We start from the raw sequence: 21,369 nt of genomic DNA, 5'->3' as shown, positions 1-21,369 counted from the left end.
GATGCTTGTGAAATTTATTAACAGAAATCTTTTGGTCCTTTCAAACACTTTAGACTGTTAGAGCGACTTCTGGTGTGATGAGGCAGTAAAACAGTGTGACAGAGGGAGGGAGGTGAGTGTAGAGAGGACACATCAGTGAGACAGTTGTTGACCAGGTAAACAAATCATAATCACAAGGCAGGAGATTTAAGGACACTGCTGAATAAATAATAATTTCTTGAAGTGTAGACTTGTGCAACGTGAAGACTGAATAAGCAAGACAAGGTCAGACAGAGTTAAAAAGGAATCGAGGCAAAAACATGTTTTTAATCCCTCCCAGTGCACTGCCTCATTTCACATTTCATGAACCAAAACTATGCAAAAGTGCATATTTTGACAGGCACAGTAGCTTCTCACTGATGTAACCAAAACAAAGAGTGAAAGCTAAATAGAGAAGTTAAATTCATTCCTCTGAGTTAGTTGCCACTGCGGTACGCCGGGGGAGAGCTAGGCTTTGCTCAGAGCCACAAAAAGTAATACATTCTTACTGCCAAAGTTAAATCTAGACAATTCCTTTTGAGCATTTTCAGCTCCTTTCTATTATTACCAACTCTAAATCATTAACTGAGCTGCTCATTTCTTTATCACAGAGGTTTACAGACAGTCAGAACCCTAACAGCCCTAATTAAAAACATTTTGATTGGCGTTTCAGACAATTTGATAAGTTGGCAGGTGGAATCTAGCAAGTCAAAATCAAGCTCAACAAAGAAAATGAACACTGGCTGAAGAGGTAAACACTGAAACCAGACAGAAACTAATTAAATGGGCTCTTACCCATTCTTTGAACCTTTCCTCTGAACACAACAACCTTCAGACTTCAGCGGCGCCTCGGTCATGCTAAACTTCATGGCAGCCGACAGTATTTGGTGGCAATTCAGCAGCCAGCAGTCTTGTAAACACTTGAGACAGGAAAATGGACAAACCAACACATTAGTAAGTAAAAACTCCTCTATGTCAGATGTGAGGGAAAGGGGGGGGGGAGAACGATGGCGATTCCTTTGGCGCCGAGGCAAATACAAGCCATTGTAAAAGCCCGGCAGATTCCAGAGAGCCGCAGAGGGTCCTCTGTGTCTACGTCACAGTCTGTTCAGGAGGCTGCACAGAGCCCCCGTGGTGCCCCACAAACAGCCTCCTTACCCATCTCTTTCCCCTAAAAACTCACAACCAATCACCTCGTCGTTAAAAATCAAAAACTCAGGAGTGCTCACTGCTCCCCTCCAAATCTTCAACTCAGGCAGTGGACGTCACCGCAGACGCAGTGCTCTCCAGCAACAAGGTTAACTCAAAAAACCTTGAGCATTTATGTGGCAACTGCGAGAGGGTGACGCCAACTCTAAGATCCCTAAAACACGGTGCAAATAAAAGACCTGATCTTAAACAATGTCTTATCGTCATCTGCTCCTGTCTGCTCCTCCTGGGCTTACACCATGCATAAACTCATTTATGCACACCATGCACATTTCACACCACCTACTCCAGTGTAAACCACGTTCAGACAAAACACAGCTAAAACAACACAAACACACCAGCTGCTGGCAAAAGCCGTACAAAGTATCTCTCAGTTCCTGCTGCCTGAGCACACATCCAGCCCGAGTATTGGAGAGCCACCTTTGTCCCTCTTAGGCCTTCATTAGTAGCCCGGGTGAGACGAGCCAAAGTCTTTCTAATAAATAAAGTCAAAGTACAACAAGAATAAAAAATTCCTGAAGGCAGGGTTGTCGTAATATCAAGCAAAACCTTGCCATTCGTGATTTAATGGTTCAAAACTGTTAGCTTCCGTAACTGAAGCCACAATCTGAACACTAATTTTCACACCCATCACTGAATTGCCACCAAATACACCAAACATTGAGGCCAAACTCTTCCACAGACTACTAAATACTCTGCATAATTTAAAAAGGAACTGAAATACTGTCCTGAGGCTACTTAACAGAGACAAAAGATGAGAATATACCTCAAAGAGAAGCTACCTCTTTAGAAATACCCAAGAGAGACTGAAAGAATCAAAACGGGCAGGTGCTTAGCGGCCAGTTGTTTGACATGTCTACAGTTACCTACAAAGCAAAATCTCCTAAAATTTAAAAGGAGTTTAAAATGTAAGAATGTCATAAATTAAATGCTCTGCTATGGAGATACAGCAAGAAGTACAAATGGAGGTTTCTCAATTTAGCACATAAACAAAACATCTCAATAGCCCTCTGTTTGTCAAATTCATAATCTGAGAATCTGTATAACTATATTTCTTAGATTTAATGTAGAAAACTTAGTCACACACTCCTAGCATTTCTCCCATTACCCAAGGATCTATATACAGTGACAACTAACTCATTCTTCATTCCTAAGCCAACGTGTGTTCGACACAACGTGGCTCTGAACTGAGATGTGCATGCAAATATAATTTAACTTCCCTTGAGGTGAAATCGAACACAGGTTACAGAATTTAGAGGATTGCAGAAAATCTGCAAGAAGAAAATCACAGCTTGGTGAACATCATCGGAAGCACGCACCGATTGTGAAATCAGCAATCAAAGAAAACAACAAAGGCCGATGAGTGACAAGAAGAAAGCAACAGCCTGTTCAGGATGTAGAGGCGACAACATCAATGCTCGTGTAGGTCTGTGTGGTGTGTTCAGTGTAGCCGGTCAACTCTTGTGTTTAGAGTTACACTGTGTGTGAACTAGTATTGCTTTGTGTGTGTGCGTGTGAAAAGGATCAGAGGCCTGCTGTGAATGAGAAGTTGGCGGCTAGCTTGATTCTGCTGCGTGAGGCTCTTCTGCTGGGACTGTCCATGGACAAGGGGGTCTTCACGTCAGGGGGCGGCAGAGGTTTGGCGACTGCAGAGTCGTCTGTGCTGCCAGGTGGATCACATGTGCCGTCACCGTCAACTGGCACCTCTGGTTCATCACTCACTGAAATCACACACATACAGACTGAGCTTACACCTAATGAACGACAGGGAAGGTGCAAATAAAAGTGTGATGCATTCATTAAAATGTATTTTTGCTCTTGCTTGCATTGCTTAAAAAGGGACAGTTCACCACCAAATCAAAAATACAAATATTTCCTCTTACCTGCAGTGGCTAATATTTATCTAGTTTATTTTCATTTGAGCTGCTGAGTGTTGGAGATATCGTCTGTAGAGATGTTTGCCTTCTCTCCGATATAATGGAACAAGATTGCACTCAACTCTAGGTGTTCAACTGTCCCTTTACAACAGTGAAATGTTCTGCTCTTTCTCCAACATATTTTTTGAAAACTAGACAGCACTCACAGCACATACCTGTAATGAGGCCCCATATTCCCCCAATCTGTTCGTTTGTTTAACAAAATCTTGAAATCTTACATTTTTAAAGAAGCATCTGGACCAGCATCAAATTACACAACTCACAGACAGGCTGACTGGCTCAAGGCACACACAAAATGTTGGCAGAATATCACCTTTTGGGATTTTTAGCCAAACAAACAAACAAACTGATCTTCACATCTCTATTTGTAACAAGTCTAGTAGTCACTAAATGTGTGAATGTTGAGAAGCTGATTTCTGAAGTAAAAATGACAAACCTGCCATGTCACAGTCAAAGCAAAGGGTGACTTTAATTGCTTTTAATTTCAACTAAATTTGCAATATTACTACTAAAATAAAACATTAACTGATATTGGTTTAACTGCAAACAAAAACATTATACTTGGAACAAAAAAAAAAAACTGACCTGTTGGTGGAGTTTTCTCCTCAAAGCGAATCAGGTCTGCCTCCTGGAGGAGAACGGGGTCAGGGTGTAGCTGAGGTGAAGGCAGGCAGGATGGCACAGGACCACACAGTAGGTCTACTGGTGATGTCAGACACAGCAGCTCTGACTCTGCAGCTACATCACCACCTGGCAGGTGAAACAACAGGATTTAGTTTCATCTATAATTTATCTGAGAGAGACTGACAGAGCAGAGTTATTTTTAAAACCATGCCTCAATTGTAAGTCAAGCATTATTTTCTTCACCGATTATTTCCATCTCTGGTCAACAGTTTTTATCATTTCAGTTACTGCACTTTATAACCTCATCCACTCCATGTGGACGTCTGCATTCCCTGCTGATGTTACTGTTGACATTAGTCTTTTGGCAAGGTAAAAAATGGCATGCTCATTTTCACAGGGTTCCCTTGACATCTCACCTCAAAATATCTGAAAGAAAATGGGTTCTATGGATACCGAAGGGTTTCTCCTTTACAGACGTACTCACCCCTAAACAGTCTTGCCTAACTTTGGTATGACTGGGAAACTGAGACTCTAGTGGATTCAGTGAGCCCAATTTTATTCATGTGTGATGATGTTAGCCCCCGTAACAGCCATTTTATTGCAGTGAGATCATGTTTCTGAAATGGACCTTAATGTATAAAATGACCTATTGTAACCTCTAAGATAATCAGAGCCTCATGAAACTTTTCAGCCAAAAAGTTAAACCCTCAGGCTTACGTGTATGACGTTCGTAGGTTTATTGACAATAAGGAGGTTTCTCATCATTTTCCAGAACAGAAGTAATTGCAGTTTTTACAGATCACAAAATCACAGCATGAATTTTTTTATGGTGATTTCTTTAAAAATCTTGGTGTCTTAATGTGATATTTTAGGGAAATTTTAACCTTTTATCAATTCTTGAGAGGTAAAAAATGCTCAAATTTAGCACCAAAGCAGTGTAACAAATGGTATCAACCCAAAAATTGCTTATGAGACATAAGTGAACAATGTGAATGGCCATCATGTACTTGCAAAATAACGTTCCAAACCTCTTTACACTCCAAACTTTAAAGGTTTGAATAGGTGCCTAACTAAAACACAATATTTAGCACAGATGTATCACTAGAAAAACTTGACACAGTGCTGAGCAGCTTTCAGATGATGTATACCACTTCTATGTGGCATATAGTGTTACCCAGTATCTCCCATTTAAGATCCCCCTGTCCCTCCTCAGTTTACACACATACTTGTGTGATGCATGTTACCTGGACTCTGGGTTCCAGAAGTTGCAATGCTAATGGGGCTGTCTCTCGGGCTCTCTGTGCTCTCTCCTGGCAGGGGGCTGTTGGGGATTGAAGAGCTTGCCCTTGCTAGAGAAAACAAACACACATACACACCTAAGTTATACAGCTTCCATATATTGTTGAAGGCACCACCTCATTGAATCATTTCCCAAATATTCTCAGGGAGCACCCACAGTTTAGAAAGCTGTCATGATCACTTTAGCCTGAGGCCATTACTTACAGTCTGTGTGTATGTCAGTGATCACAACTGATGATAAGCTTGACATTAATACATTTAAAAAATTTTTTATTAGTATGCCACAACCTTTACCTTTCATATCGTTCTTCAAAACGATAATCCTCTTGTGACCGTGCCCTTTGATCCAGACCACCTAATGATGACACATCACAAAAACAATCACACAAAATATGCAAATGATGCACTGTTTTAATAAAGCTATGGGTTGTCCAGACCCTAGAAGACAAATTACAACAGAAAAATTGACAACGAGCTCTGGACAGATTCAAGTATGAGATTTAAGCAACATGTGCCACAGTAAATGTGTCTAGTGAAATGTATTCCTACCTGTGGGATGGCGCTGAGCAGCTCGTCAGTGCTGGTGTATCCGTAGGAACGTGGCTCAAGGGTGCAGCCTGTAAATTTGTTATAAGCCCCCTGGAACTCAGTCAGGAAGATCTGGTTGTAATGGTAGGTGTGGAGCAGGCTGCGTACATTACGGGCAAACTGGTAAAGCCTGGTCAGCCTCACCCACTCCTCCCCACCACCACAGGCAGCGTTGCCAGCTTTGTTGTCATCATCACTTTCTTCATGGTACAACTGCGAAAGAATAAAGATCACACAGTCAGTTCTGCCTCTGTGTGGGAGTACAGGTAAACTATGCAATGAAAATTAAGAAAGGTGATGTAACTGACAGACAGCTTGAACAAGCAGGGCTCAACAATAACGATTGCCCGGGGCAAGTAAAACTCACGGTCGGGCATGTAAACTACCAACTCACTTGCCCAATCGGGCAAGTTGCTAAAAATAGTAAAAGTTAATAACTAATTGACAAAATAAATGTATTTTAAAACGTGCTCTTCTGCAGCGGTATCTCTGCCTGAAGTCACAGGCACACGCTGTGTAACAATGTCATGCCCACAGCCCCCATTGATATTATTTTGCACAACGGACGCTTCATATAATAACATAACAATATACTATTTATGGTGTTATGTCATCGTGTCATTTCTGTCTCTACATGGTCACGCGTTAACAATTCTCCTCTGCTCTCTGTATCGCGCACACACAGGTGAGCACACTAGAGCAACTCGGGCCACATTTTCCTGACCAAACCTGACCCCGAGCCCGGTGCAGTTTGTCAGCTGACAAAGTTATTGTTATGGACACTGTAAATAACCACCAACAGACTGCTGTTACGCACAGACAAACAGCTGCTCGCACAGCAGTGCAGCATGGCACTCATGCTGAGCTTGTGTTGCGTTCAGGCGTTGTCACGTAAATAACAACTTCTAACACTTAAATAGGTCATAGCACAAAACAGCAGCATGTCATGTGACTTTTTACTTTTATTATATTCAATAAAATTGTATGTTCCTAAATCTTGAGACAGCTCATATGTAAGCTAGACAGACGTTTCACCTGCTCATTACTGTGCACAAATGTACTGTATGTACTTAGTCCTAAAGAGCCCTTCTGGTGCCAGTAGATACATAGAAACATCCCAGCAGACTGTGCTTTGCAAGCATACAAAAAAGTTTCACGCATGTGAAAATTATTTTTCATGCGTGCGCTTCACCTCCGCTGCTACAACTCCTTCCTAGGGGAAACACTGCTGTGCGTTTTGTGCAACAAGTGGATGTGGTAGTCTAGTGGTAGAGTAGAGAGAGCTAAGTAGCGTTGAAGTAGAGTAGAGCAGGGCAGAGAGATGGAAGCAAAGTATATTAAACCCGGTGTTAATACAGCAGAACTGGAGAGAGGGGAGAAAAATAAATAGAGGTGGGCATGGCTCAAGTAGGGCGCAAAATTATAGACGGAGAACGACTGACAAATTTTTCACTTTAAGCCCTGACACTGTCATATTTGTGTAGGAATTAAGCTACAATACATGACATGTTGTTTTAATTAATAAATACAGTGTGAATAAAGATTACGTAACATAAAAATAACTGCAGTCTTTGTTATTTGATAGCCGCTTAAATTAAACAATTTTTATAGGGCAAGTAAAAACTGACTTCGGGCAAGTAGATCTCTGACCAACTTGCCTGACCGGGCAAGTGAAAAAAAACCTTAGCACTGAACCCTGAAAAGTCTTAGGAAGATAAAAACCAAATTTGCCACTCACCTCCACAAGGTAGGGCAGGCTCTTGAGTAACTCGCTGAGGGAGAGGAACCCATATTCACATGGGTTGAGCAGGGCTCCATGGACAGTCTGGTAATACTGGCTCAGCTCGTCAACTTTGAAACCCCTGGTGACTTGCTCCTCCTCTTGGGACATGAGCAGAGCCAGGAGCTGGGAGGTCAGTGAGCGTAAAGACTTCCTGTTGATTAGCTGCACTTCACGACCCTCTGAACCATCCACCACCTTCAAATTGGAGGAAAGAAATGTGAGATCAGTGCTATGATTAGTCACCTCCAACAGTGAAGAGAAGTATCTGTAAGTTGCTCACCAGAAGCTCATTTGCATTTCTAATGTCACCCTTATAATGCTTATGTTTTGAGGTAATACACATATTTTTGAGAAAAAGGGTATGTTTTACCAATTTACCTCATGATTACATGTGTGAAGTGCAGCTTAGTATCACTTAGATGTAACAACTATCATCTACAGTAGTGTGCAATACCCAAAGACCTCCCTGACTTCCTTTCTGTTTTTTGTCATTTATTTCTGGAGCCCATGAGCAGCTGTGACTTTGTTAGAGTCTGGCAATTCTGTGTCACATTACGGGATAATTTAAATGCAGAGTACTTCTCTTCAATGGACATTAAATTAATGATGGACAGGCTCACTAATTAGCTACTAGGACCTGCCAAAGGAGCTGTTGAATCGAGCGGCAAAACACCACGAATATTTTGTTTGGTTGCCAGATGAGACGCATATCCACACACACAGCAAAAAGGTGCTCGTGACAACAAAAAGGATCTCAACTCCATATTTAAGATACATGTGAACAGTGCTACATAAATTGATGCAGTTTCATTTATGGCATTTTGTAAACTTAGCAACGGTTTACTTAATTTGCTATACCAAATGCAGCATAACATTTAAAAATTACACTTGTTTATGTCAAACTTTTAAAGGTTCTGCACACAACATTCAGAGCATTAATATAGCAGAAAACTACAATTTGCTATGTAAAGATTAGTGGAGTAATGGCATCCTGAATAAAGAATGAAGTCGCACTATCTCTGTGTGTGTTGTAATCTGAGCTCGTCCTGGTGCCGTTCCCCGCGGTTAACATTGTTAGCGCTTTCAGCACTGGTGCCATTGTTTAGCACAGCTTATGGAGTTAGCACTGTTAGGTGTTAGCCGCAAACTCCGCACAGTTGGGAAATGTGTTCAAACAACTCACACGTTCTAAAGGTTGCATGGATGGTTTGCAGTCATTTCCTATTGTTAAGATCTACAAAGGTTATAAAGAAGCAGCCAGCAGCCAACACCTTGAGGTGTTCTTTACCTTGACAACATGGCAGAGTTTGATCAGCAGAGCCAGCAGGGAGCTGGCATCATAGTCCTGCAGGCGCAGACCATAGCCAAAGGTCTTGCTGTACTCAGTGAGCAGCTGGCTGACAGGAAGGCTGGAGTTTTTCTGAGCCCGAAGCAGCTTGACCAGCTGAGCCGCCAGAGCCTTGATACGCTCCACTTCTGTCAGGGTCAGCACTTTCTCTTCACCACACTCCAACACCTGGCAAAGGTAGCGGACAGTTTACAAATTAGTGTTCGGGCTGGGACAAAGGAAGAGGCATTTATGCTTAATTAAAGGTAGATTCAATAACCAGGTTTAATTCAAGCACATGACATAATAAAGAGCCTGATCTGACCCACGAGGTATTCTGTGTGTAGGAGGAGCAGATACCATGGGAGCTGCCTAACAATGATCAGCTATTAGCAGGTCAGTTTTAATAAGCATGTCAGTTTAAAGAAGCAAAAAGAAAACGTATGACTCATACTTAATAATCGTCACTGCCTTGAAATAATACCCTGATCATTGCCATCATTTCTCTCGGCCATACAACATGGAGGGACAATCATTACACACCAGAAATACACCTTGACTTGGAGCACCAAAGACTACAAAGAATGATACTGTACAAACACAGAGTTCCTAACTCACCATCAGTATGTTGGGGATTGCCTCGAAGAGCTCCATGAGCTTGGTGAATCCGTAGTAGCTGAGCTTGCACTGACGACCGAAGTGATGGTGGTAGGTGGGGATGAACTTACTGAAGGCCATTCGGCAGTGAGGCTGGTGACGAAGAAGGTCCACCACCTCCTTCCCAAACTGCTTAGTGCGCTCTATCTCCTCAGGCGTACGCTCTGTAGGCAAACAAGAGGAAATTCAGGGAAATATAATCAACTAAAAAATTTTTTATCTGGATAAAAATGATTCATATTATATATATATATAAAAAATAATTAAACAATTAAACAATTGCTTTGGACAAAGTAAATAGTATTGTAACCATTCCCATCACTTAAAGTAGCATTTCAATTATCAGTTTCTTTGAGAACATGCCTACCCACGACCTCAGTCTTTTTAATAACTGGTTTAAACTGACCTCTCTTAGGAACAGAGATGACTGTGTCTGTTTCTTGAAGTGTAATAGTGATGGTGGTGTCAGGGATCTCAGTGAGCAGGTCCATCAGTTCACATATGCCATAGTCAATTATCCGCCAATCTCTGGAGAAGCACCTGATAGACCACGTGTAAAAATACATTACAAACATCCACAACACTGATGATCCAGACTCATATTTAATGCTTCTCTTCAACTCTTAATGAGAGGAATTCATAGACAAACCCACAGTAGTGTGCTAGCATTTATCTAAATAAAATTAAAACCTCTAATAAACACAAAGGCAATGCAAAGACATAATCTAGGAATACAATGTCACTGCTGACTGACCAATGGTATGCCTGCATGAAGTCCTTGATCGCCACTTGTTTGCTGGCTTGAAATTTAAGCAGTTTGAGCAGGTCTTGAGTGAAGCGCTTCACTTGAGCACGATGAGTCAGGGTCAGTAAACGCTTGGTACCCATACCCAAGATCTGTAGGTAAAGAAAATTTAAATAGAAAACACATAATATGTAGAATACAAACAATTGAAAGTACAACATCCTCAAAATGTTCAATACCTGCAAAACATGGGGCACGGCTTCCAGAAGCTCCAGCAGCTTAGAGTAGCCATAGTCAGAGACGCGGCACTGCTTGGCAAAGTGATGGTGGTACGACGGTATGAACTTGCTCATGGGCATGATGCAAGAAGGCTGACTCTTTAACAGGTCAATAATCTCTCGGCTGAACTGGATGAGCTGTGGGTTGCCAACCGGACTCTTGCAGCGCTGAATCCATGACTCTGCATTAAAGTTTTTATTTTAATTAAAAGTCTGAAATATGTAGGTGTATCTGGCTGGTAAAGACAGCACTATGAAGGTACATAGTTGTAGGAAGCTCAAAAAATGTTTCGATTTTAAATGTTCCTACCTGAGTTTGGTGCTGGTGGCTTGTTGTGGATCCACTTAATGACTTTGAAGCCGTTCTGAGCTGTAACAATTGTGATACTGGGAACGCAGGTAATGAGGTGCTCCAGAGGAACACCACCCTCCAGTGTCTCATTGCCCAGCTGCAGAGGGCTGAATTTTGCTGCGTAACAGTCTGGAAAACTAAATAGAAAATATACAACATGGATTTCATAATGTCTGAAACATGTTTTGTTTGGTTCTGAAAAAAGAAAAAACAATTTATACATCAAATAAAGAGCTGGTTGTCACCTGAGTAATGGAAGAGTTCCCTCGTGTGACTGCAACAGACTGTGGACCTCAGAGGCTAAGGTGCTCAGAGACATCACAACAAAAGGTATTTTATAGGAATCAGGGTCAAAGTCAGCCTCACTATAAGAAAAGAGAGACAGAAAAGACACATGATTAGTGATAGAAACAGTGGTGACAGTCAGCTGAAGCTGTAGAGTTGAGAGAACGGTACCTCTGACAATTAAGGTAAATAATTTTATCGTTTAGACCAAGTGTGAGAGATGTATATGACGGGTCAAGATGCTTCTAAGGGGAGACAAAGTGGATAACACATTAAACTGGGCAATTAGAAGGTTTTCATTCATAAAAACCTGAAGTCCCGCTGTGCGTAGTGTTCTCTGCAGACAGGTTCATGGTACTCCAGCTCCTCAAACACCACAGGGCTGCCACTAGCAGAGGAGGAGCCCTCCTGGGACTGGGACGATCCCAGTGGACTCTGGCGGATTTGGCTGCTGGGCAGAAGGCACACAAGCCTTGAGCCTCCCTGATCCCGCACTCCCACCACCTCTGGCAGCCTGTACAGATCCCCAACCACAAGCTTTCGGGAATATCTGGAGAGTGGAAGAAAGAATATGAAGTTTGGCAGCAAAAACTACTTTGAAATGCAAATATCTTTTTGGAACATCTATAATCCAAGTACAAAACATGTAGGAGTAAAGAGAATGAGTTGAGACAAAGCTACTGACTTTTTCTCATAGATCTCTGTAAACTTGAAGAGGGGAAGGCAATTGGCAGGTGCATCCTGAAGAATGCTGATGATCTCCGTGCTGTATAACGAAAAAGCTGATTTACCACCACAATCCAAACCAAAACAGTTTAAGAAAAAATGCACAACTTAAATATGCCTGACTGTACCTCAGCATAGCAAGGGATTTGTTGTTGACACCAGTGATCAGAGACACCTGAATACGTTTGCCTCCGATCTTATAACGGTGCAAACCACTGACAGCACTAATGGCCTGCTGCAGGGACAACATCTGGACCGTGGCCTTCAGCTGATAGTCAGTGTGGGGGCTCAGCTCCACAGCTTTCACCTTGACACAAAAAGTCACACCACAAGGAGATGTTTTCAGGCACAAATCTCTTTTTAAGATGAAAATCTACAAGCAAACATTAAATCTTAAGAGACTTGATTATTTTGGATGTTAAGAGGATACAGGCAAATTTGATCAAAACATGTATCAGTACAATAACACCAGTGAGGTAGGCCTTACCCGCCCGTAACGAGAGAAGGTGTCATGCAGTGTCTGTTGTAGATCCTTGCGGGACATTCTGTAGTCCAGATTGGCCACCTGGACCTCTGCTCCATCTGAGAAAGGCTCAGAAGGACCTTCAGGGCACGGGCTACGAGGGGCAGCCAAGAGGGGTGAGGACCGGCTGGACAGACAGGGTGACGCACTCCTTTTGTTAGACATAACGAGGGAGACAATTTTGAGTTAATCACTAATATTGCATTTAATATTATAAAGGTATTGAGAATTTGTATGTAGCATTATGCTGCATCAATACTTGAGGTTAACTGAATCAAGTATGACTGATCTAAACCCACCTAGATGACCAGGAGCCCTGGGACAGGATGAGGGGACTGAAGCTCCTGTGCAGGTTCAACTTGCTGAAGGCTGAGGGTGTGCTAATCTGGAACTCTGAGGTCCTGTCCCCTTGTTCTACAGGGGATTCAGTAACACTGCGAGGATAAGAGCCCTCTCTTCTACATGAAAAGATGAAACAAGAGGGGACGTATGAAAGGTTAACATCCTTCACTGTGCAAAATGCTTTCTTTTTCTGTTGCTGCTGTTATCAAATGTCATTCCTCTTAGTGAAAAATCCCCTTTCCCAATGTGTACCTCCTCCTGTGCATAGATTCTCCTATGAAGCCAGGTTTGGACAGCTGCTCCAGGGCTCCTGTCTCACCGTTACTGTGGGGGGAAGAGGAAGCAGCACGTCCTTTTTCCAGCTGCTGGAAGCCCATTCTGGGCTTGCCCTCAAAACTACCCAGCTCCTGGATCAGACAGAGGCAGGAGATGTCAGAACTGTTGATGACTGGCTGGATGTTGTTGATGCGTTTGTGTGTGCGCATGCATGTATGTTGAGCTCAATGGAAAAGGTTGTGGAATGGCATAAAGTGCTGTTCTGAGTTTTTACTAGGGATGTGCATTTTAAAGTCAACTGGCTGACTTTAAAACACAAATGTCAACACCGGCTGAATATTAAGAGTTTATTTTGTGCATCTTAGTTCTGTGGAGACAGCTTTACAACAGACAGATAACAGTCACTTGTCATGTTGTAATAAACACGTGCTTTGAAACCATAGCACACAGCTGATGATACAGCCACAAGAGTCCTACAATGAAATTTCACTGCAGTATTCCCACAGAGATGCTTTTGTTTTGTCATCTGGACCTCAATCTGTAAATCACCTCTGTATTTTTAGTACTTTGTTGTCCTTAAATTCTGGTAGTGAATGGGACTAATGTTGGACAAACTCCAAATTGAAATGTCTCTTTTCTGTCGAACTGCAGACAAAAGTTAAAAAGCCCATCCCTAGTTTTGGTCCATCTCTACAGCAATCCATTCATGGGTCATTTTTTGCTAATCTTCCCCACTGGTCTGTTTGATTCAATCAAGAAGAAAAAACCAAGCCAGGCATTCCAGCAGAGGTCAGAGTTATCAGAGTGGAAAACTGCATTGCCAAAAACATTTAATAGAGGCCTAAAGCAGACTCTGGACACACAGAAACTGGTTACTCACATGAAGCAGTATATCACAACTGATGTACTGGACCAAACAGTCAGGAAAAGGCTCAAAAGCTATAAGCTAATTCATGCATTAGTATGACGAATAACCAACAAACATGCAGGACGACAGGGGTTACATGACGCACTAATGACAGCGAATACATGCTAGCAGGCACACAAATGAAGCTTTGCAAGCAGATATTAGCGGTTAGTTAAAGCAGCAATTAAGAGGGACACTAGGGGGATGATTTACAAGCAGCCCAGACAAAGATAGAGGGCAACGGAGGTTAAGGGGAAGCAGGCACTGACGAGTCTGCTGACCTGATGGGGCTTGGCTGGAGCACCACCGGGAGGCCCACTGCACCCCCTCCTGGGGCTGTAGGGCCTTTCAGGCACTGGGCCAGGGGCGTAGCATGGGCGGGTTGCTCGCCGTGGCCTCCTGGGTGACCTTGGCTTCTCCAGGGGCAGAAAGGAGAAGGAGGATATAGATGGGGGAGGGCCAAACATTGAATCCTGGCTTTGATAGGTGTGGGACAGAGGCTGAGGCAAGTGATGAGGCTGAGACTGAAGCTCAGGCTCAGGACTGGCATCGTCTCTGGGCTGTGGGGAGAAGGAGAGGCTGATTCGGTGGCCAAACACATCCTCATTCTCCATTCGCTTGCGGGCACGCGCAGCTGCCTCAGGGTTGCCAAAACGGAGGACCGCTGTGCCTTGGGACATGCCCAGCACCTTGCCACCGCAGTTGTCTGACAGGCGGCGGAGCCTGAGCTTCACAGCGTTCCGCAGATTCTTGTCACAGTTGACAGGGAGGTTGTGCACATAGAGGAGGTTGAAACTGGGCTGAGGGAGGGGAGGAAGAGACAGCGTGCCTGTCTGGTTTGTATATTTTACACTTTACAAAATTAAAGCAGTAGTCTTCCTAAATAATTGTGAAGATGATCAAATTCACAACCAACTGCGTCTCTGCACTCTTAGTAAGTCCACACTTAAACTAAAATCCTCCTTGGCTACTTTTGCCGGCACCTACTTACCTTATTTAATACAGAGTAGATTAAGTATTTTGTAAATCCTAATGCAGCATTTGTGAGGCCTACCTGTGCTTTGACAAGCATACGTGGTGGCAGATCAGCTGTGATCTCCTGGAAGGCCACGTGGCGGTGGGCATGCTGCAGTAGGGCTGAAGACGTATGGTTGCCATGGACCAGGATTACCTGGAAACCATGACGATGACGCAGGTCACTCAGCTCACTTGCAAAGTTCACATCCGCTATTGAAATTAAAAGATAACGTGTTATCACAAAACCTCTTGTGGTACCAAGGCTATATTTCATTACAGTGAATCTGGGGTAAACTCACAAGATACTAGTACAACAGTTGCAGGAGCAGTGTGGGTCTCAGCAAAGCGTCGTAGGCTCTGGCGAAGCTTATCATCAGCAGCATTCTTGGCTGTGGCGTTGATATGTGCAACAGTAACCTGATGGAGCAGAATTATACATGGTTTCATACACTTTCCACGTTGTTAAATTTTCTGTATCTAAGAAAAATAATATTCTTAGCTATGCTTTCATTAGTTTACATCACGTGAAAATAAGAATCAAACAACAAACACTGGCTCTAGATAGGGCCATTTGCGATTTTGCATGGCCACCATGTTTCTCCCAAACGCTTGGCAAATGGATGAAGTTTCAGTTCTGCAACCTCACTGCTAGAGACAAGGCCCCCATGAAGTGCATTGTGCTTTGAAGCTAATTTTTGTGGTGGCCAAACATTGGAATTACAACTTCAGAGTTAGTCATATGATACATTTTTTGAGCTTCATAACAGCTGCAAAATGACTCATTTCACTATCAGTATTTGATCCACTGGATCAGATAACATTTGGAAAGTCTAGAAGAGCTGCATGATTAGTGGAGCACTAAACCAGAAATGGCCAGCTTGGGCCCAGTAATACTGAAGCAGTGCCGATCATATGGGCAATCTTATATATTAACTTTTTTGACTTCATGGCCCACTTAGCAACTTTCATACGAATGAACAGTCCTGCCTTCAATGCTGTATCTAGGTCTTTTCATACATTCATGCAATATACTACTAAATCCTTCACAATAGAACGTTAATGACAACGCCAGGGGTTATTTCACTGTATTTTTAGTGTAAAATAAATCTGAATAGTATGAGGATGCCTCATGTCAGCTTAGTCTATCATTCAAGGTAAATAAGCTCTAACTTCATAGTAAATTTACTCATTTTATCTCAACAGGACCAACTCTATCATCAAACTGTAGGTCAATGGTATTCATTCAGGGTATAAATGGCTCTTTTACAATAGTGCAACCATAAAGAATATTAGGAATTTTGTTGGTACCTGGCAGTTGTTGAGTTCTTGGATGACGGCTTTACTCTCCTTGCTGATGTCACAAACGCAAATGAATTCTGCCTCACGGTGGCCCTGAAAGAAACGGCTTCGAATCCGCTGGACTACTGCTCCAGCAGAGCGTCCACTGGGCACACTGCAGTTCTCAATGTCCCAGAAGACACCCACTGGAGGGATGTTCTCAGGACCACCGTTCTCTGGAGAACCTGGCAGACAGTTGGCAAATGGTCATTCTACGCGCACGCTCTCAGCTTTAAAGCAGCTTAAACTTAATAGGGTTATTTTATTGTTGTTGCATTTAGTTTGGGTGGAAGAACATTTCATAACTACTTCACTCAAACAATCCAAAGAGTTAGCCATTTCAAACAGTCCCAATCTGACAGACCCAACCTGACATAAAATTACAATAAACAATAAATATGTAGGAATTAAATTGTAGAGTCCACTAACCATACTTCTGGCCAGTCTTGCCAAGGCTGGCCGATGGCATGAGCATCATGCCATCAGAGGAGGTGCCACAGCCATTACAAATGGGGATAGAGATAGGAGCAGTCTGGGGAAGAGGAACATTGGGCCACACCTTGTCTGACTCTGACGTCAGACCATTCACAGGCTGCAAATAGGTACAAATCAATGCAACTGTGAGTGAAATCCAAAATCAAACAGACATTAACAGCAAGCAACACCACACCACATGCATTTTAAATCAACATAATAACAAAACCTCGTAGTCTAATAGAATTAAGTTACCTACAGTTATCTGTAGGGCACACAAACACAAAAGAAATGCCACAGTGACTGAAGTAAACTCCACCAACCTTCAACAAGCACTCCTGGCAGAAGTGCGCCCCCTTCACACAAACCGTGCGTTCTACATTTAGGTGCATAGGATTAGAGCAGAAGTGTGCTGAGGTGGTTGTAGTAGTGATGGTGGTGGTGGTTGGGTGATCACCAAGCGTGCCTCTCTGGGATCTTCTGGCTGATGGGCAGCAGTTCACACCACAGGTGTAGTAGCCAGAAGAGGCCAGGCAAGAGCCATGCAAGGGAGCGGGTAGAGAGGAAACACAAGGGACAGAGGAAGCCAGAGGTGCTGAGGAGGGAAACAGGCTGGGTTGGCTGCATGAGAGAGGTACAGCTGGGTAGGTTTGGAGGAGCCCTGAGCAGCAGGAGAGGTAGGGGTGTGATGAAACAGGCTGAGAGGTAGCGACAGAAGAGGACAGCTGAGGTTTGTAACCAAGAGTGGGCAAAGGATCAAAAACTTCACCTCCACTCCCACAGCTTGTGTGATGTTTATACTGATGAACAGATGAGGCTACAGAGCAAGGGCCGGACCTGCTAATACTGCTGCTGCTGATGGGTGCTCCCAGAGAGCCTGGGGCCATATAGAGCGAGACAACACCAGTGACGCTGCTACTGCTACCAACAACACTTCCGCCACCCAATAACCCATAGCCATCTGTGCTGCAAAAGTCACAGTGCGTGTATATGCTTACTTTGGGGCTAGCCCCCTCTTGTTGCTGTGGTGGTGGCTGTTGTTGGAGGGAGTCTTGTATAAGATGAGGAGGAGGCGGCAAGCAGGGAGGAGGCATAGGGAGAGGGGCCAGAGAGAAGGGCTGGGATGATTGGGAAGAGGAAGTATGGTGCGGAGGAGGAGGAGGAGGGACATCTTTCAGTTCCAGCACGGCCTTTCTGCTGTCCATGTAATTGTTCTGGAACATAGGAAGACCAGCAGATTATTTCACATTAAAACTGTAGTTGGTAACTTTTGTTTTGTCATGATTGCTGAAACTGTCATCTATCAAATATGAATAATAATTCTGTTACAGCATTGCTTAAACATAATTTAAGTGTAACGTTTAGCTATAAATTAAGAAAGTTTGTGGCCCGGCTTCGATGAAAAGAAACTCAGCACTGGCCACAAGCCGGAACAATCCTCATTATACAGCTTAACAGTGCACTAAAATATATTTCTGAAAACATATGAGGCGAGAAATAGGCAATGCAGTAACAGAATCTTTATTCAACTTTGATCAGCGCTGCCTAGTTTAGCAGTTTGACTGTAGTTCACAAGCAGTGATTGACATGATTGACAGCTGCATTAGAGACTCCTCAGCTCTGACTGGTTGTTTTCAATCAGCTGCACGATTACCAGGCCAGCGCACACCTGCTATGTGCTGAGTAGGTGGAGTCTGCACACCATTTGACGAGTACAGGTAGCTGGCAGATGTGCTAGATCCGCTGCTTAATTTGAGTGGCGAGAGCAGCGTATACGTCACCACGACCACATGACCCACACAAACAAGTCAAGAGAGACTGATAAATCAGAACTGATGAATGTAATTCAGGCACACGTGAAATCATATTGTGAATACTACTGTCCATATAGGCTATCATTTGTCAGTTAGGAAAGCCACCATGGCTTTTGCAATGTAGGCGGACACTGATTATTGTTTTGTCAGCCGATTACATGGTTGCTGCGGCTGGCTGACAGATTACACTCAATTTAAACTGCTATCCTGGCCCTCGCCGTTACGTGGTTAGCGGTGCATTGGTGCACTGAAATGGAGCAGACCCAGTATATGCCATTAGAACCACGAGGAGAAATATATAACTATATAACTATAATTTCAGGTAACAATGTTCCATGGGTTGGTCACTTGCTCAGTTTTTAGGCAAATACAACATTACATCTACATAACCTGAATGGGTGTCCAATGGTAATAACAGTACCCTCAAAGCAGGAGATAACTGCATTGGCTTGTGTGGCTAGATCCAACTAGAAAGGTAGTGTACCATCCCTGCCAAAACTTGGAAGGCTGTGAAAAGCTGAATTTAAGGTCTACCATGCATTAACAATCCAGCCTACTGCTGTTTCTTTATCAGCTGACAGAGATTCTGCATCAGATCTGCGGCCTAACGTGCCACCTGCACTCCATTTAACAATTTTATTGTGCATGTGATGAGTGCACAAAGCACAATTTTTAAAGACTGCCTGCTTACAATCATCATAACTCCTGTGCGAAGTACAAATCATGGAAGTTCAGAATTTTCCTTATCCCTACATTCCTGTTACTTCCAGTCAGAAACAGTGTCATCTGATGCAAAAGTATAAAGACGTTTTTCAATGCTTTGTCACTGGTTGAGTCACAAATGTTGCAAGAGAGTTGCAATACATGCTAACATAATATATAGATGGTACATATGAGACACATACCATAGGATTGTTGCCCTATATTAGATTTCTGATCATGGGCCTAAATCATTGTCTTTTGAATCAGGAGTTCACAACGCTGATTGATTTAACTTCCTCTATCTCCCCTAACCTATGTGAGATACCTGGACTGTTCACAGCTGAAAACCTACTTCTTTATCTGTGTGATGAGGGGAGGTTGTCTCATTGGTGGGGAAGCAGTCTTTGAGTTTCCATAGCAGGGTTGAGGCCTCTGTTTTGGGGTGACTGAGCCATGGGAAGGGTTTAGAGCTGGATATGGATCTCTCCTTTCCCAGTCCTTCCATCATACAACCCGGAGAGGTCTTTCACCATACTTTCATCTCTCTTCTCTCTCATGCTTTCCTGCGAAGAAGAAACGAAAGTGTGCACTAAGTTAGTCGGATGCGGTTACATCACCTCTCAGTGACCCGGTGCGTCGGTGTGTCTTGTTGACAATAAGTAAGACACTAAAGCCTCAGTTAAGTCCTCATTTATGGCAGCATAGGTGCGTTTGAATCAACATAGCTCCGTTACGACAGTTTAAGTCGACAAAGGAGGCATGTCTGTGTACACAACCTGTACACACTTGGCAAGTTTTGACCGTTTATCTGAAGCTAACTATCGCCACAGCTGCGTGTTACCACAGCGAGTCCTGTAATGTTAACCCAACCGATGTTAAATTAGCTACAAGCTAACGCTAGCTCACGTTAATACCGTTTCTCCGCGTACACTAACCGTTGTCTGTGGCGGAATTAGCTACGTAGCTAGCTAGCCTGCTAACTACTTGAAATGGGCTAATTTAAAGTGAAATGTTTGAGCTAGCGTCGGACTGAAGCTAACAACAGGCACCGTTTATTAGCTTACACCACACAGCTACTCCCCCCACACGCTGCCGTCCATTGTCTTCACGGTACAAACCAACATTATTTGGTGAATTAATGGCGACAATTTTCCTAAATAGTTTGTAAGCTAGCGTTACCTGAGAAGGTCTCGTCTTTCACATCTTCCTCAAAGAACCGTTCCCCCTATCTCCCTGGAAACCCCGCACCTTTTTGTAACCTACTTTTGCCAGAAAGCACGCACAGTTGTCGCAAATGTTGTTGTTATGTCTGGTGGTTAAAAAATGTGGTAATACTCCAGAGCTGGCACGTTACACGTTACAATTAGTTACATTAAAAAAAATAAAATAAATGATGACAATAATAATAATAATAATAATAATAATAATAATAATGATATAGTATAGTCCTAATTGCAATATAAGAACAAACCTAAAAAAATTAATACATTTTGAAATAATTTTGGGTGCATACATTTGGTTCACTAAATTAGCATATACAGTATCAGTATTATCGCTAAATGTCATAGTGTTCTGCATTTGTTAAGTATAAATAAATAAAGTCAATCACAGTTGTAAAAAGTAGAAGGCCTTTAAAGTTATCATTTGTTTCTATTAGTCCCCAAGTCAATAGTCTTTACTTTCTCTGAACTGGAGGTTATGCCATTCCTTAAGTGATTTTAGTAGTATCAATATTTATTCATTTGGATTCCCAGTAGTCACTGCCAAGGTAACAGTTATTCTTCCAATAGTATATAGGCTACATTAGTAACATTCACCTAAGTTTTGATTAACTTCTTAATTAAAATGCTTGATACCAATAATATAATAGTAGCTATATTATATTTATAGATTTTATAGCTTATATAGAAAAAGCATAGAAAACCATGACGCAGATAGGTCTGCCTTTTTTGAGGACATATATAGCAAATGGCACCATTTTTATATTAATAATATTCATTTTTTTATCATCTATCTTTGAACACAGATATATTTCCAAGGTGGCAATCTGGATCACCTGCTCTCTACGGGCCCCTTCACCCCAGGGGCCTCAGTGAAAGTGCACTGCCTGCACTGTCTATGTTTACGCCCCATCAGAAGCTCAACCAG

General features: G+C 42.8%; 1 protein-coding gene across 2 annotated transcripts; it reads right to left on the bottom strand.

Moving 5' to 3' along the window:
• Positions 1 to 3: 3 nt before the first annotated feature.
• LOC125884161 (meiosis regulator and mRNA stability factor 1) lies at positions 4 to 20,503 on the bottom strand. 2 transcript variants are annotated; one of them, XM_049568989.1, is made up of 27 exons: positions 20,401 to 20,503; positions 19,574 to 19,784; positions 17,029 to 17,919; positions 16,661 to 16,823; positions 16,202 to 16,416; positions 15,193 to 15,310; positions 14,931 to 15,103; positions 14,158 to 14,676; positions 12,946 to 13,100; positions 12,651 to 12,809; positions 12,316 to 12,502; positions 11,957 to 12,135; positions 11,788 to 11,868; positions 11,413 to 11,652; positions 11,063 to 11,182; positions 10,776 to 10,954; positions 10,427 to 10,647; positions 10,197 to 10,339; positions 9,849 to 9,982; positions 9,404 to 9,606; positions 8,747 to 8,974; positions 7,414 to 7,653; positions 5,637 to 5,888; positions 5,382 to 5,442; positions 5,033 to 5,137; positions 3,750 to 3,914; positions 4 to 2,948 (listed from the first exon to the last, which is right to left on the bottom strand). In XM_049568989.1, the coding sequence occupies exons 2-27, from the start codon at positions 19,727 to 19,729 to the stop codon at positions 2,752 to 2,754; spliced, it is 5,484 nt and encodes a 1,827-aa protein (XP_049424946.1). In that variant the 5' UTR covers positions 19,730 to 19,784; positions 20,401 to 20,503; the 3' UTR covers positions 4 to 2,751. The 2 variants fall into 2 exon arrangements, with proteins under 2 accessions (XP_049424946.1, XP_049424957.1); XM_049569000.1 differs by having other exon boundaries at positions 5 to 2,948; positions 17,704 to 17,919.
• Positions 20,504 to 21,369: the final 866 nt, after the last annotated feature.

The sequence above is a fragment of the Epinephelus fuscoguttatus genome, linkage group LG3, assembly GCF_011397635.1.
Source record: "Epinephelus fuscoguttatus linkage group LG3, E.fuscoguttatus.final_Chr_v1".
Classification (NCBI taxonomy): domain Eukaryota; kingdom Metazoa; phylum Chordata; class Actinopteri; order Perciformes; family Serranidae; genus Epinephelus; species Epinephelus fuscoguttatus.
The sequence above is the reverse complement of the archived record's forward strand: the minus strand, read 5'-3'. Positions and strand labels throughout refer to the sequence as shown.

Bases quoted from the DNA above. Each gene is read 5' to 3' on its own strand.
- LOC125884161 (XM_049568989.1), bottom strand. From the start codon at position 19,729: ATGATGGAAGGACTGGGAAAGGAGAGATCCATATCCAGCTCTAAACCC. The intron at 3,915-5,032 runs GTAACATGCATC...TTCACCTGCCAG, and splicing joins TTCTGGAACCCAGAGTCCAG to GTGGTGATGTAGCTGCAGAG. The intron at 2,949-3,749 runs GTCAGTTTTTTT...GTGTGATTTCAG, and splicing joins GGAGAAAACTCCACCAACAG to TGAGTGATGAACCAGAGGTG.